At 39.1% G+C, this 17,444-nt stretch overlaps 1 protein-coding gene across 1 annotated transcript; it reads left to right on the top strand.

Moving 5' to 3' along the window:
• The first annotated feature begins 7,387 nt into the window (after nt 1-7,387).
• LOC137296732 (uncharacterized) lies at nt 7,388-15,929 on the top strand. The gene is made up of 5 exons (XM_067828567.1): nt 7,388-7,695; nt 11,908-12,128; nt 12,669-12,826; nt 13,675-13,859; nt 15,361-15,929. The coding sequence occupies exons 1-5, from the start codon at nt 7,389-7,391 to the stop codon at nt 15,408-15,410; spliced, it is 921 nt and encodes a 306-aa protein (XP_067684668.1). The 5' UTR covers nt 7,388; the 3' UTR covers nt 15,411-15,929.
• The last annotated feature ends 1,515 nt before the right edge of the window (nt 15,930-17,444 follow it).

The raw sequence follows: 17,444 nt of genomic DNA, 5'->3' as shown, positions 1-17,444 counted from the left end.
GTATGTCACTGAATGAATATATCATTATTCATAATTTCAAAATTTACAAATATCCCTAACCATTTTTGTCTAGTATATTACTTGTTTTGGTCATTATATGGTCGAAATACACTAAGGGCCAAAAGAAACCTTTCCCTCCTTCCTTAATTTAATATAACTTTGCTAGTTTTAAGTGATTCATAAAGGTAGGAGGGTAACGTTTCTTTAGGCGTTTAGTGTACTGCGATGTGACCTTAAATCTGAACTCACTCATTCAGGGAAGAGAAACACGTGCTAATTTCACGAGTGGGGTAAAACGTTTCGTCACATTACAAGATGACAGACACACCATATTTCACTAGATATATGAAATAATTTAATTTATACATCGAAAGGATAAAAAATATTGAAAAGTACGTACATTGTAATTATCTTTGTCATCACTAGCATGTTTTCAAATAACACCATTTTGTGAAAGTTGCTAACACCGATAATGATGTCATACGTACGTCAACACATGGACCGGGGCGTCCATCCCAGGTGGGCGGTGACATGTCATCAGTTTGGTGTTACTGTTCACACTTCTGTCTTATTAGTGTCTGACGTCGCCATCTGCCGCTTGCACTACCGTGTTGACAACTGAGACGTGTGTGGCGCTCACACCCAGAAACTAAATCAGTCGGTACAACTATTCAGTCTATAGTCTCATTCAAATATCATTATCCCGTCTACGCCGTCTGAATGTATATGGTAGCAGATATTCAACAAATGTGTTCCTGTGCAGGGAATGGAAATGTAACTTAAAGGGAATTTAATCATTAAAAGGTCAATGACAAAGAACCATCAGCGAAACTGATTTAATTTGACGTAAAAGGCAATATAGTGTAATAATTATATGAATCGATTACTTAATATCTGAGATGATTTTGTGATATTTTTTATAAGTATGTCCATCCATGCTCTCCCACTCTGACAATTTGCATGAGAAGTTCAAGATTGAACAAGAATCTGTAGAAGAGTATAGAATGTACTTGATGATGTATTTAAACAGCCATGTCGGAAATTCGCAACTTTACATTTTTTACCAGGATTGAACCATGTCCACATAAAAGACAACATTGAACCTAGCAGCCTAGTGATTAAAACGTTGGCTCGTTGACCCGGGTTCACATCCTCACATGGGTATAATGTGTGAAGCCCATTTCTGGTGTTCCCGACGTGATGTTGCTGGAATATTGCTAAAAGCGGGGTAAAACCAAACTCAGTCAATCAGTCTTAATGGGAATGCACAGATTCACATGAACACATCCATGAAATTATAAAGGTTCATTTTACAGTTTTATATATCCATTTTACATACACATGCAGTTTTGTGTTTACTGCTTGCGGGATCATAGGGTCTTTCAAAGCGTATTTGTTCGTCAAAGGCAAAGGGTATAAATTTGGAAGCTTTCATACGTTATCAGTTTCTGATGCTGTCTCCCGTCATGCATTGTAAATACGATTTCCTCTTTAACAGGCCCGCAGTGAATGTAGTTACGTCACGTGGTGTCCCCGTGAGTTGTTTACTGCAGTGAGGTTGGTTTATACCTTCTCAGGCTCATTGTCACCTCCGTGATAATTAAAGCCAAATACCCATTAAAGTGGTATCACAGTTTGCACAATGGCTTTTTTCAGTAAGTTCAAATGATTCTTTTTCTATGACTCTCTTCCTTTTTCCTTTCAAAATTCTTCACCACAACAGGTACAAAATACAGGGATACTGCCTTGTAAATGAGCCCAAGTTCCTGAGCTGTATTAATTCCAGTATCCATTAGGCGTTCGCAAAAAAAACGTGAAGCTCATTTCTGGTGTCCCACGTGATATTGCTGGAATAATCCGAAAAACGGCGTAAAAAATCACTCACTCACTGAATGTTGTCCTGTTTCCACCTGAACTTCAAGTACAAGACGGACTCCGTATACGTGTGTAATCACAGCACGCGCTTCCATAAACAAGACTAAAGAATCTTCACGTGAGATGAAGAATAATATTATCCTGTCAACTTTGACACTCAGTAGCATCGCAGACAGACGACATTGATCTGAATTTCTGGCTGATACGTGTGTGAGTGAATTTAGCTTTACGCCGCTCTTATTCCATCAATATCACAGCGGGGTACACCAGAAACAGGCTGCACACATTTTACCCATGTTGGGCATGAAACCCAGATGTTCGGCGTGACGAGCGAAAGCCTTTGTCACTGGGCCACCCTACCACCACTCCCTGATTAAGATAAGTACCATGAAACAGAACAGGCTTGTGTACTGAACGCGTTTCTTTCGTCACACTGACCTTTCATTCAATATTAATCTGTCGTAATGAGTGGAGTATGTTTCGTTAGAACCATTTTAACGTATTACTTGCCCAATTAATGTGAAGTGTCATATCAAGAGAAACAAAATAACTACATGTATATGATATTCCTTCAATGCACTTAAATACGGAGGGTGGGATAGCCAAGCGGTTAAGGCGTCCGCTCCCCTCGGGCTTTATTCCATACATGGGGTTCGTGTTCGTGATATTGCTGGAATACTGGTGAAAGCGGAGTAAAACTAGACTCACTCGAAACGAACTCTCAGAGAGATGCTTTACCATGTATTGTTCCCTTGTATCAAACTCAGAAGTGAAACCACGGTCAACACGTCTATCATTATGTGGGCAATTTGGCAAATTTGGCACAATCAATGTCAAAACATAATATTTTAAACAAAACTTTATGAAACGTTTAGTAACAAAGACATTGCATCTTGAAATTCACTTTAAGTTGATAATGTAAAACGTATTTCATTAAGCACAGACATACTCCTTAGTTACAATATGATGTTACAAATCATTTACACTTGAAGTCATTCAGTCCACGGGATTCCAGTAATATGACGTAAGTTTCTGCTCAGTCAACACTGAAATAAATACAGATACAAAACTGAACATGGCATAGTCAAGACATATACACTGAATGTATCACCACCAGAATCATAAACGAAATTACATTAAATGAGAAAACTGTCAAAAACTAGAAAAATAACGAAGTTAGAGGATGTAACGCCCATCTATATTCAACAGGTGAAATTACACGGCCCAAGTCTGCGATGCGAGTTCAAATTGCAAACAACGCTTTAAACTTTTGTGACCCATTTGAACATTGATCGATCGATGTGACATCGTAAATGACAAAACACATTCTCAAAAGAGCGTAGATACGCTCTGCTAAACTGCAAGAGAACTAACTCTTTTATGACCAGTTACGCTCATGACTTATGCATGTGCAATAAGGTCTCCCCTCTGTCTCTGTCAGATTCTGAAATGACTTGCCTGTGTTGTTTCTCCCATACCGGCAGCCTCAGTTCCAACACTTACGCCTTTAATGACACGACAGCCTCACTAAACTTACATCATTTCTCTATCAAAATCTTTGAAGTGCGGTGGAAATTTAACATATCTCTCTAAACTGTGACAAAACTGAATAATACATTGTTGTTAGTCGGTCTTAATATAAAAACATGTATCCATTTTCGACTTTTGAAAATAAAGCTCAAGCTACAGATCCGCACCAAATAGTGGAGCGAGTGCCTGATTGGATATTATAGATGCACGTTAAACGAGGTGGCAATAATAAAACATGCAATCCAATTAAAGACTCGCTCTGCTACTCCGTGTTGGTTTGTAACCTGAGATTTGCTTACTTCCGGGCATATGTCCTGACTTAGTCCGAGAATGGACGGTAAAACTATTAAAAAGCTTTAAATGGAAATAAAATTAGCAGGTAAGTGATACGCAGGGTAGTTTACAGAGGAAACCGGGTATAAATTGTGCAGTTTTTTTCAACAATCAAAGCTACAGAAGCGTTTGTCAGACCGAAAACGAGCCGAGGCTAGTCGGGCCGCCATTGTTAGTGTCACACCTTTCTATATCTTAAGATATATTTAGGTCATACTTCCCAATATGTACAAGTGTCGAGCGCCTATGGGGCCGAACCATCCGATATAGTATATACCACAGGCTTCCACAACGCTCGCTTGGCACAACCAACCAACCAATTTAAGCACAAACTACGGGGTCCGGTGGAAATTTGTGCATAGTGACACCATCACCCGACCCGACATGTTGGTTTTATTATCCTTGATCTCTGTTGATTGAGGTCTTGTGTCTCCGGACTTGAACTGCGTCTGCAAGTTTTTTTGTGTGTGAAGTAATGCAGGAGATTAGGGACAAAGTGATGAAAGTGGTTCAGATATTGTTGTAAACTCAGTTTAACGTATTTTCGATACGTCTGTCAGGAACCGCTGCCATGTTGGACGTTAAACTGTGGCGCGAGCTCTTCACGTTTCAGTACCTGGTAGATCACAATCACGATATTGAAAGACAAATAGCGCTGACGATAGATGTCGATCTGGTTGACAATGGATAAAAACTAGCTAACAAGACTGTTTCATCAGTACGGCTGTGCTACAAACAAGAGAATACGGTGCCTCTCAAATTGGAGTTGAGATTCACAGAGCTACACATCTGAGAGTGAGTGCACAGACTCTCCTCTATGGGGTGCTCAGACAGAGGTTGCATGCGCGGTGTCCATGTTGTTACGGTTAAAAATTGCCGTGACAAAAGGTGTAAGAAATCCCCTCAGAACCAGCAAAATATAACACTGAGAAGTTTGATATTTTCAGTAATTTGTATTCAGCAAAAACTAAAGCAAGATACGAAAGCTTCACAAGAGAGGTTTCATGTACAATGCAACTGAGTCAAATCTAAAGTAATGGCTCACAAATATAATATCAACCCACCAAAGTCTTGATGTGAGAGTGAGAAAGAGTTTTACTGACTGCAACACAGCGAGCAGTCAGGCAGCGGTTAAGTAGATCAAGCGTTGACGGAGAGGATGGCAGATATGTGCTCCAGTAAATCTACTTATATCCGCATCGACAACACGGCAAGTTAAAACGTTATATATACAGTCATTGATTCCGGAACCTTAGAGCACATACAGCCATCGCCATCAACGTAGTATTCTCAAGGCCAGCCTCGTGTTTACCTCATAACATTATCAAAGGGAGGTAACTCTATTAACCTAACTGCCTGCCGATAAAATACTGATTGCACTGAACATTTATGATACGAAATGTGACCCATAATAACAATGATTCAAAACTTTAAACATCGTGACCCAAATAATAATTATTAATTAATAATACAATCTACAGAAAATACACCCTCATAACAATGTATAATACCACAAACAAGCAGTCATCACGTTACTGGTCACTTTGGAGCCCACTTTTGGTGCAAATCAGTGTTGAGTGGACATTATGAGCGTTTTCCTACCGTTAACGTTGAAAGACACTTTAACATTATTTTCTTATTCTTGGGGAAGTTGGTGTCCCAGTAATGCTGATTGAAGTGGGATAACTGTGACTGGCATTACCTTTACAAGGAATTTACGGAATTGTCTCTGAGAAGTACTTCCGTGACAAGATCCTCTATGCAAACGTCCCGTGTTCACAAGACAATAAACGGATCCTGCTACTACCGCAGCGACTAAATCTATAACTGTAGCTTGCCGGCTGTTTTTACTTCTTAACTGTGTCTACTGCGTTTTTGAGGAAACGTCAATAGTTGTGTATTTAAGATTTATTACTTCGTCAGTCAATGTTTCCACTTTAACTAACGACATCACTAAAATTTAATCCACTCGTGCGTTTCAAATATGTTTTGCGTATCGATGATTTGGATATGACTAGATGCTTGGTTGATGGATGTTGCTTTTCTTATTTTGCTTTGACAAACATTAAGTGTAGGCTATTGATGTATAGACGTCTAAGCAAGAATTGCCCAACCACACCAACGGACGGTGACAATAACACATTGGCGCAATGAAAGGATATTGATGAAATAAAAACAGTACTTTCTCGTTTTCCACGAGTCCCCAAGAAAATATCAGAACACTATTACTATTGACCAGAAATTTGTATTGTTGGTCAAAATTAATGTTTTTTTAAAAAGATTGCTTCGACGAGCAAGTTACAACGCATTACATCGCATTACATCGCCGACCCATCCAGACAGACAATCCCATTTAATCCCCAGGGATACGTGTTCATTCTCGGCTTCTCGGGGATCTGACAAATTTTATGAATTGATGGATTTTGTTGAAAATATACCTCTTCGACAAACATCTCCTCTGTAATGTATAAATACATATACCTAGTTCTAGCATCACAGACAGTTATTAATGCAGTTTTGCATTTACCTCTCTCAATAACCCCGTGAAGGTCCGCGTAAGAACTGGTCTGCAGGAATGTATGTTTGAGACGACTAACGATATCGGGTGCTCGGTTATTTATTTGATGCATGTCATCGTTTCCCAAATGGTGATCATAATGCTAATCATTGGATTGTCTGGTCCAGTCTTGATTACTTCCAGACCTCGGGAAAATTGCTAAAACCAAAAACATAAGAAAACCAAACAGGTTCTTTCACACTGTCGGAACACCATTGGATAAGCGTGGTTTACTATACTATACTTTACTAATACGATTGCAAATGTTCAAGGAAAAGGTGTGTCTGTGAGCGCGTGCGTGCGTGCGTGCGTGCGTGCGTGTGTTTGTTCAGCTGAGTAGGTATCATAACTCACCTCCCTCACAGAACAAGTAAGAGTATACCCTGCTCCAGCAAAAGCCATTGGGCATCATGTCAGCGGAGGACCGACATTGAGAAGTCTCTGGCAACTTCGTATTCATGCCCCCAGGGCGACGGAATAGCTTTGACACGTTAACGTCGGGACTAAACAATTCTGGCCATAGACAGATTTTCCAAAATCAGAGTGAGGAAACAGAGGTACATTCTAAGAAAGCAAAAGATATTCTGAGAAAGAGAATTCGTACAAGACGAGGGTGAGGTCGTTCGCCCAGCTTTTCCTCCGTACAAGCAACACAAGACTATGCCAAAAGAAGAACTCACCCAAGCAAAGCAATTTCGTTCAATTAACTCTCTGGAACTATCGACCTCTTTAGGGCTCCTAATCGACATGTAAGATTCCGTAAAACTGTGTTTCGTATGTTTCCGTTAAATTGAGATATGTTTAATGATGAAATTGGAAAAATGTACCAGAAACCTTAATGCAATAACTGTATGGAGTGTACATGACATGGATCAGTAGGCAGTTTCTATTGGAATTGTAAGTCGATATGCACTTAACATGTTGCGTGCATTATTTCAAAGACGAATTGACTAATGTTCAAGAACTAATGTTTGAGAAAGTTCCATTGGAAACCATCGACTTTTGCATGTGCGGTTGTTCCAGGGACAGACGTTAACGTATGTGCTAGAGATCCTACTGTTACCTACAGTGTCTCTGTGCAGTGATTGTTAACATGATGTCTGAATTGTTTCTGCAGCAGTTGTTATGCCTAATTGTTATTGTTTCAGCAGAAAATCGTCAAGACTTGTATTCTGTTGTACGAGGATATCATTTAACCAATCCACCTATGTGGACCGTGCGCTTCACTGTTGACAAATGGTCTGCAGCGTGGTGCCTCCAGCAGTGCCTGACATCATCCTGCGCAAGTGCTTCGTTCAGTCAGACTGAGGGTATCTGTGAACTACACAGTCTGAAGTTATACGATGCTGATTCAGCATTTCTGGAAAGCGACAATTGGATTTATATGGAACCCAAATCAGGTACGATTTTTCTGCATGTCTGTATGAAGATCCGGGTTAGATTTGGTCTCCACCAAGCCATCATGCTTGTAGCGCTAGGCAACTAACGGGATCAGGTGGTCAGGTTGATACACTTGGTTGACACATCGTATCATTGCCAAGATCGATGTCCATGCTGTTGATCAGTAGATTGTCCGGATAAGACTCGATATATTGCTGAATGCGGCGTTATATAATATTAAACAAAACATTGTTACATCACTTCCCGTGTAAAGGACTCATCTTTACAACGATTCCCAAAATCAGATGTAAAATGTAGAGCTAAAATACGTAAAAAATAATAAATGGAACATTCCAAATTGAAATCCAAAAAGAAACTTCCAAAAAGAGTTAATGTGGTAAAGCTCCAACCTGAAAACCAACCTGGATCACCAACACGTGTTTCGCGCTAGAGACAACAAACCGTAAAAACGTATTCTTCGTTTGCTGGATCGTGGAACCTTTATGTGATGTGTTGTGGAGACACATTTTAAGTCTTCACCGCCATCACATTCACAACTACGCTCCTGACATACAAACAATTTGGACGAATTACTTTTGCCTCATAAGGAACTCATGGCATGAAAAAGGATTTTGTTTTATCGTTTGCATTTTCATACTTTTAAGAAACTTGCCAGTACATACAAAGACGTTTTGTACATACAAAATGTAATACGTTTCCGAAGAAATACGTTAATACGTTAAGAAGCATAGTGGCCATCCCAGATTTAATGTGCTAAGAACATGGTCCATCAAACCAAATTTGTTTGACCCTTAGTGTATATTTCTCTTATTCAAAAACTTGTCACATACTCCTCCCGTTCCCCTGTGTGATTGTCATGAATGAAGACGTTTGAGGGTCTTAACGTGTGGTGCACATGATATATATGAAAAAGAAACTTAACCCAGAGTGTCTTATTTGGCTGCGAAGCAAACTGTTTGTATAAATGTCAATTCGACGTTTGAGGGTCTTAACGTGTGGTGCACATGATATATATGAAAAAGAAACTTAACCCAGAGTGTCTTATTTGGCTGCGAAGCAAACTGTTTGTTTAAATGTCAATTCGACGTTTGAGGGTCTTAACGTGTGGTGCACATGATATATATGAAAAAGAAACTTAACCCAGAGTGTCTTATTTGGTTGCGAAGCAAACTGTTTGTTTAAATGTCAATTCGACGTTTGAGGGTCTTAACGTGTGGTGCACATGATATATATGAAAAAGAAACTTAACCCAGAGTGTCTTATTTGGCTGCGAAGCAAACTGTTTGTATAAATGTCAATTCGACGTTTAAGGGTCTTAACGTATGGTGCACATGAAATATATGAAAAAGAAACTTAACTCAGAGTGTCTTATTTGGTTGCGAAGCAAACTGTTTGTTTAAATGTCAATTCGACGTTTGAGGGTCTTAACGTGTGGTGCACATGATATATATGAAAAAGAAACTTAACTCAGAGTGTCTTATTTGGCTGCGAAGCAAACTGTTTGTTTAAATGTCAATTCGACGTTTGAGGGTCTTAACGTGTGGTGCACATGATATATATGAAAAAGAAACTTAACCCAGAGTGTCTTATTTGGCTGCGAAGCAAACTGTTTGTATAAATGTCAATTCGACGTTTAAGGGTCTTAACGTATGGTGCACATGAAATATATGAAAAAGAAACTTAACTCAGAGTGTCTTATTTGGTTGCGAAGCAAACTGTTTGTTTAAATGTCAATTCGACGTTTGAGGGTCTTAACGTGTGGTGCACATGATATATATGAAAAAGAAACTTAACCCAGAGTGTCTTATTTGGCTGCGAAGCAAACTGTTTGTTTAAATGTCAATTCGACGTTTGAGGGTCTTAACGTGTGGTGCACATGATATATATGAAAAAGAAACTTAACCCAGAGTGTCTTATTTGGCTGCGAAGCAAACTGTTTGTATAAATGTCAATTCGACGTTTAAGGGTCTTAACGTATGGTGCACATGAAATATATGAAAAAGAAACTTAACTCAGAGTGTCTTATTTGGTTGCGAAGCAAACTGTTTGTTTAAATGTCAATTCGACGTTTAAGGGTCTTAACGTATGGTGCACATGAAATATATGAAAAAGAAACTTAAAGGTCACATGCAACGTAAAACACAACTTTGCAGATTCTGGTACCTTCCGGTGGGCACTAACCGAAACAAATCATAAAAAATGCCAATTCAACCTATAAAGTTGAAAAAAACGCGATGAAAAAAGCCCGCGAAATCGGAGTTTAAACGTTTCACTAAATTCCCCCCAGCGCTGGAGGGAAAACTGGTTTCAGCAGCTGTGCTGCGCTGCGTCCATAACACATGCGCAGTGAATAGGTTCGAGGAGCTTCATTGAAACAGTATGCATGCCCAGCGTCTGAGGTCGTGAGCAGTAGTCTAGTCTTGGTTGTGTACACAAACAAGTAAATAATCTACTCGTTACGTAAAACAACTTGTTGATTGTTGTAAGCAGTCTCTGTCACAGAGAAAGCTCAGTGTCTGGTTTATTCACACCTATATGTCTGTCTGCCTGTCTGCTAAAGACAACATGCAATACACAGCTTCAATCATTGACCACGTGCAATTTGAACTTAACACCTATCAGACTATACGACATAAAGAAAATAAGTTGATGTATGACTCGTGCACCCGAGTCCCGTGTGTGCCACATTATGTAATTAGGCACGTGTGATACACATGACATGTTTTTATGTCTGTGGGTTGCAAACAAACTACATTCATTTTTTTCGGATGACTGGATCTGACGGAAACTAGTGCAAACTCTTGTCAGATTCAAGTCCTGCTTTGTACTTGGACGAAAGACAGATTCCAGCCACGCAGTAGTTTACCATCTCTACTGACATGACTTTTTTATTGGATCGAGCGCAAATTCAGAGAACATATATTTTCCAAACCCAACATCTCTATATACATTCTTCATTGATAACGACTTCTTTTAGTGTATATAATTTTGTTTGACAACAGTATGTGAATCCATACTGAAACGACGCATCAAGTACACAAAAAGAAGTTGTTATCCATAAAGAATCTTACTTTCTTCTGACTGACTATACTTCTGAAATGCCCATCAAACAGATCATCTTTCTGTACACACAATGAACCCTAAGCATGTCAGCAAATGAAACAGCCAATCGGAAGCCGCCGTTACACTTGAGTGCACATCCACACGCTATGACTGGGTTCGGTCTCCCACGGGCTTCGTTTCGGGGGAAGTAAGCCCAAATACAAAATATTGCACATTTGAATCGCGATTGTACGCTTATAGTTTTGTTTATTTGTTTTTTAAAAGCATCAATGTATATTATATGTCATGAATAAGTGATAAATGTGTTTTAATTATGTTTGATTTTTTGGTTGCATGTTACCTTTAACTCAGAGTGTCTAATTTGGTTGCGAAGCAAACTGTTTGTTTAAATGTCAATTCGACGTTTAAGGGTCTTAACGTATGGTGCACATGAAATATATGAAAAAGAAACTTAACTCAGAGTGTCTAATTTGGTTGCGAAGCAAACTGTTTGTTTAAATGTCAATTCGACGTTTAAGGGTCTTAACGTATGGTGCACATGAAATATATGAAAAAGAAACTTAACTCAGAGTGTCTTATTTGGCTGCGAAGCAAACTGTTTGTATAAATGTCAATTCGACGTTTAAGGGTCTTAACGTATGGTGCACATGAAATATATGAAAAAGAAACTTAACTCAGAGTGTCTTATTTGGTTGCGAAGCAAACTGTTTGTTTAAATGTCAATTCGACGTTTAAGGGTCTTAACGTATGGTGCACATGAAATATATGAAAAAGAAACTTAACTCAGAGTGTCTAATTTGGTTGCAAATAAAACTGTTTAAATGTCAATTCGACAGGTGTTGGGTTAAAGACAGATACCGCCAGGCGTTGGGTAGCCTAGTGGTTAAAGTGTTTCACGCCAAAGACCCTGGTTTGATTTCCAACGTATCTACACTGCGTAAAGCCATAGCTGGTATTAAAAGCATCACTGAAATATTACTAAATGCAGCGTAAATCCATAGTCAGTGACTCTCCTCTTCACTCCGGGGATATCTCGTATGGAAACCAGGTTTGGATGATAAATGTTTTCAGGAATACTCAAGTATTACGCACGTTGAATACAAGGCTTTCACTACATGGATATTCCATGATGCTTCATGGTGTTACAGATGTGTTGACCTGGGATGGCTGGACAGTGGTGTTTCGGGCCCAGAAACACACGGGGACATCCATCTATTCAGCATGGCTGAACGACAGCATCTACCACGACCACCCACTTCTGCCACCTCGACTGCAACCTGGGTGTTTCTCGCTCAACACATCACGTACATGTGGGGACCACTTCAGAAGCAAGATTATGTCTACATGGGAGACGGCTGGTATACAACTGGTACGTACACCACTATTACCAAAACGATGGAGTACAGACGAACTGAGTCATCCAACACCATTATGACGATCTTATTCAATTGTTTTAATACATCTGGCATGTTTTCGTGTATCGTTTCATTTTTTTCTGAAAAAAAACGTTTGCAAACACACATTGGGATACGTTTGAACGCAATACACGTTACCGCCATATGGATAACGTCTTAATGACGGTTGTTGTCCACATGTATCGAACTGAACTGCTGAAAACGCCCATGCGTTTTAATTATTGAAGAATGTATTTGTAGTTGATCATGACACACGACTCAATCTTTTTATACGTTTGAAAATATCTCGGAATATTCAACACCCATTCGTTTTTGTAATCTCTTACGTTCACCATATCTCTTTCACATATTACTCACATCTAGACACACACTGTGAGTTTTAATGGTGTTAGCGTTGAGACTACGGTCGTGGAAGAATCAAGAGTGATTGCTTGAAGGCGCGCTTTTGTGTTGTCATCTCAGAACGTTGTCATACATAAGGACTTCTCTTTTAGGTGAAAGTGTTACTGATGAAGAACAGTCAGGTTCGAAATGAAATTATCTTTGATGGAACCGGCACTACCAAGATGTCCTGGTTTACGCCAACTAGGGTGATTAATTCAACATGGACTGATCTTACAACATCAGCCTTCAATGTATTCAGAATCAGCGGGTATGTGTCTAATATTACATACGAACAAGGTTTGGAAAGGAAATGAAGGGAATCGTAAATAAAATTCAAAACTTATTTTGAATAAAGGATTAGATTAATTTTTTTATAATATTCATACTTTGAAATTCAGTTAAAATTTCGATGAATGATACTGCAAAAGCAAACCGTTCATTATACAAAAGGAGCAGAACCAATCTTCCCGGTCCTTAAATGCCCCTACGTTTTTCTTAAAAATATTTCTTGCCCGGAGAGATTTAGGGTTTGAGAATACATTACGACTCCAGGAAAGCGGTTATTGCAATAAATGTAATGTAGTGGTACTGCCAGCAAAGTGCAAATTGAAACTGATCTCCCGCAACCTATGCATACAGTAAGAGGCTACTAACAGGATCGGGTGGCTGACTTGGTTGATATACGCCAACGTATCCCAGTTGCGTACAGCACTTCGGACTCGACAAACATCGAAGGTATATCAACCCATGTCAGTTTCGTGACCTGTGATCAACCTATATTGTATAAACAACTCATTTTCGTCTCATCATCTATTGTCCAAACATCTCATGTATTATATAACCCCAAATTACTTCTAATGTATCATTTGCGTGATGACATTAGAATGTCTGTGGAAACGTGGCCTATACAGAAAAAGAGGTGTAACCATAAGGTCCACATCCTTCATCTACCCAACTCCTAGAATGCCAATCAAAGAATCTCGTGCTATTGACCACTGGATTGGCTGGTCGCGACTCGAATATTTACAGACTGCTGCCATATAGATGGGATATTACTGAGTGTGGCGGTAAACAACATCCACGCAAATAGTACCTGAGGAACATGGTTTCTTTCAGAGAGCCGAACACACGTCGCTTCCAGGTGAGCCACTCATACGCTGGGTGTCATATCGATGTTTTCTGGATGGTTGTCGTCGACGGGAATGATAACACTAACATATGCTTCTGGGATAACCCGCCAGTCACACCCAAGCTGCTCTATACCATTAACAATCAGAAGGCGGCCATAGGGACGTTGACAGGTAAGTCATGAATACAGGTGTCTTGCCAGTACGTATGAGTGTAAGCTTAGTTTTCGCCAAATTATTTAGCAATATGCTATCGGCTTCACACATTGTATCCATGTGGGGAATCGAACCCGGGCCTTTGGCGTGATGAGCGAATGCTTAAACCACTTGACTACCTTTCCGAGCAAACAGTACGAGTGTACACCCATATCACCTGAATACGTACATGGTTGATTCTTTAATAAAGTAGCACATTGTGAATGTCTCACTGCCTGAAATATAGCCAGCACTTGAACCTTTCTAAACTTTGCCCAGTAGTGTTGACAGCAAGACAAATGTTCAGTACCTTTGCAACAATCTTGACGGTATTTTAAAATAAACAATCCCACTATCAATATTAGCCCATTCATTTCATGTGTAACGTTTCTTGTCGAATGATTTGAAGCATGGCTATTGAAGAGGAAACACTTAACAGATTTGCTTCTCAATGGTTCATAGACATTTTCATTGCAATTTTTAGTCAAAGCTAGGTGAATGTGACCTTGTGAAGTTCTGGCTGATGCCTGCAGCAGCTGTGCAAACACCTGGTACGGTGGTGTTTTAAATTATAAAATTATAACAATCCAAACAAACTAATTGAAATTTCACACATCAATATCACCCATGCTATGTGGTGACAATAGAGTTATCATACATGTTTTAGAATCAATGTGCTATGGCAACCTGTATATATCAGGTTTTCCTCTAAATGTTGCTTTCGAATTTTATGGACATCAAGATACCAAATATACAAGAGACTGGTCCGAAGTACGAGATACGTCTAGTAAGAAGCGATATATGTGGGTTGGCTGTCAGGTTCGGGGACTTCGTTGATTGGGCATCGTACTGTGACGGATCTGGTCCCTGAATGTGGCTGTAACCTCCCCGTCACTCGGGTGTTAACATATTGCTGTCATGGAAACAACCGCTAGCTGTCATCACTTTCAGTGATCCGTTCATATAATTTCGTCACGACCCTTTACATCCGATGGAATCTATGTCAACATGTATTCGAGAGTTTAACAGCACGAAGACAAAAATACACGGTTCTGTCTGAGACTGATAGGAATTATTTTGTTTGCATATATGTACGTCAGTTTACATAGAATTAAACTATCACATGTTCAATACAAATTTGTATTGTACAGCCCATGCTGAATTTGATAGCTCCCTGTGTTACACTGCTGTAAAATGTTCCTTTTAAGCATTCAACGTCAGCTGAAGCTCTTAACCATAGCATTTCTTACACTCGCCAGCGGCTGTGTCCAAATAGTGCTATTAGTTTTAACTTTCCAGGCTAGTTGTAATTCTAATTGTGAGATTCTGGTGGTGTTACTGTAGTTTGTCGACAGTTTTTTTGTAATATACATATATTTCTTTTTATGTCAAGAATGTTCTCGTCACGATATGGCTGCAATATTGCCGATGTTAAATATTAACTCACTGACTGTTAACCATGACGTTGGCTTCTTTTCAGATTTCGAGTATGGAGACGTCATGGCGATTGTTGTTAAACTGGGCAACTAAGGTCAAGAAACCATTTCCACCAAATTGCCTTGTTCTAAATCTCCTGCCCCTTACTGTATGAAGAATGGGAAGCCAACTACTGGTTTGGCACAATGCCCTTACGCAGTTTCATTGTAACTAAGAGATGAAGTCAGACATGTTGTTAACTACCGTCGTCGTCATTTTGTGTGGTCATGGCGTCACGATGTCACGGACACAGTGACAGTTTCGCTTGAATTCACTGAATCGTTGTAATGTACCTAATTTTCATTTGTATACTATATGCTACGATACTTTTTCCATGCATATGCCAAACGTATTATGCCTTAGCACGCAACGAATAAACGAATTGATATGTCACAGTTTGCGAAAACTGAGAAAATGGTCCACAGTACAAAACTACTGATTTTTCTTACATACATTTCAAACAAGCAGTGACTCTTTCGTTTGACTTCTTCTACATACTTGTTATATGATAAACGTTTTTCCTCAAACGTAATAATCGCTTAACGTAATAAACAACAAGTTGTAATCCATAAAGTTGCATGCTTCATGTTTTTATTTTGGATTGCTGCATTGCGGGACACGGCCGCCCTTCACAGTGAATACTGCCTTGTTATACTTCGTGGTGTAAACACTTTTGAACAGCCTCAAAATACCGGAAATGCGCGTAGTACTTGCCGCCACCTTTCGACGAAAGGGGGATAACTGACGATTGTTTCCCCATGGATATCCCTGGGCTTGAGATCAGTCTAAATCAGCTCCATTACTTACGGTATAATCAAGGGTGGATCTCTGACCTTTAAAACCCGGAAAAAAATGCACCCATGGCACAACACATCAACGCATAGTTTGAGCGTTCTACCTTCAATGCAAGAAAATAACATCTTCAAACATTGACAATAACTGATTCTAAAATTCACGTTAGTTTTTACACAGGGCAAAATGTTTGACTTTCGTGTACAATTCCCATTTAACGAAATTGCAATTCTGTTTCTGAACAATGTATAGTTGAGCGTGGGTAAGCGTAACAGTCTCTCACAGACGAAATCGCTCAGTGTGTAGCAATGAAACCTGCGCACAATCAGAGCAGTTATCAGACTCTGTTATTTACACACCGGCGCTCTGCAGTCAGAGTATTGATAAGTACTACATTTATATCAATACCTAATAGCTAAATGATGCAGGAAAACATGATCTGACCAACATCGAAGATGATTGGTTCGAGATGAACACTAAATGATGAAGCGTACGTACAATCTTTTTGCGTCTTGGATATGTTCATTTCGAGTAAGAATGATTTTAAGCCGCCTTTAGCAATATTCCATCAATTGTCTTAAAGTTTACAACATATATTTTACTGAATTTCATGAAATTGTAAAAGCAATTAGTAAGTATGTCAAAGCTACAGGGACTAAAAAAGCCTCAAATGTGATGTTAGGTAACCATATAAACATTAATATGAATCATCTTTGTTCTTGTACAAATCGATCAAGAGCTATTACTTTAAAATCACTGAAGGTGCAAAAAAATGAAAATTGTCGAAAAATGGTCGAAAAAAAGATAAAACTTTGATTATTAACTGGAGCGATATCTTCATAAAACCTTCTAAGACTAGCCCTGATCCCCAATCAGATGGATGCAATATAGGGTGCTTCTTAGAATATTTCCGGTAAATACATACTTGATTAAAACGAATATTATTGATTATAACCTCTGGATATTATGTAGGAGTGAGTCTGAATCTATGCGGCACCTTTTCTGGAACCGTAGAACAAGTAAACTTTTTGAGGAAAAGCTGTCTAAATGGATTGAAAATAAACTGCTCAAACACAGGTATTGTTAATTTCCAGATTGATCTGATCCTTTTTGGTTGTACATCCACTTTCCAACAAACTGATGGGATTTTTCATCTGATTTTGCCACTTGCCAAGTATCACATCTGTAACTGCAAGCTGCAAAAGAAATCCCCACCCCCCCCCCATTTCAAGAAAGAATTACTATTTGATAGCAAAGCTCGACATTGTAAATGATATGCGTAATGATTTTAAATGG

Source organism: Haliotis asinina, chromosome 9 (assembly GCF_037392515.1).
Source record: "Haliotis asinina isolate JCU_RB_2024 chromosome 9, JCU_Hal_asi_v2, whole genome shotgun sequence".
Lineage (NCBI taxonomy): Eukaryota > Metazoa > Mollusca > Gastropoda > Lepetellida > Haliotidae > Haliotis > Haliotis asinina.
The sequence above is the reverse complement of the archived record's forward strand: the minus strand, read 5'-3'. Positions and strand labels throughout refer to the sequence as shown.

What these genes read in the sequence shown, in the direction of transcription:
- LOC137296732 (XM_067828567.1), top strand. Translation starts at nt 7,389, where the DNA reads ATGATGTCTGAATTGTTTCTGCAGCAGTTGTTATGCCTAATTGTTATT. An exon ending in AATGTATTCAGAATCAGCGG is followed by an intron (nt 12,827 to 13,674) that starts GTATGTGTCTAA and finishes GGTTTCTTTCAG; the next exon opens with AGAGCCGAACACACGTCGCT. An exon ending in GGCCATAGGGACGTTGACAG is followed by an intron (nt 13,860 to 15,360) that starts GTAAGTCATGAA and finishes GCTTCTTTTCAG; the next exon opens with ATTTCGAGTATGGAGACGTC.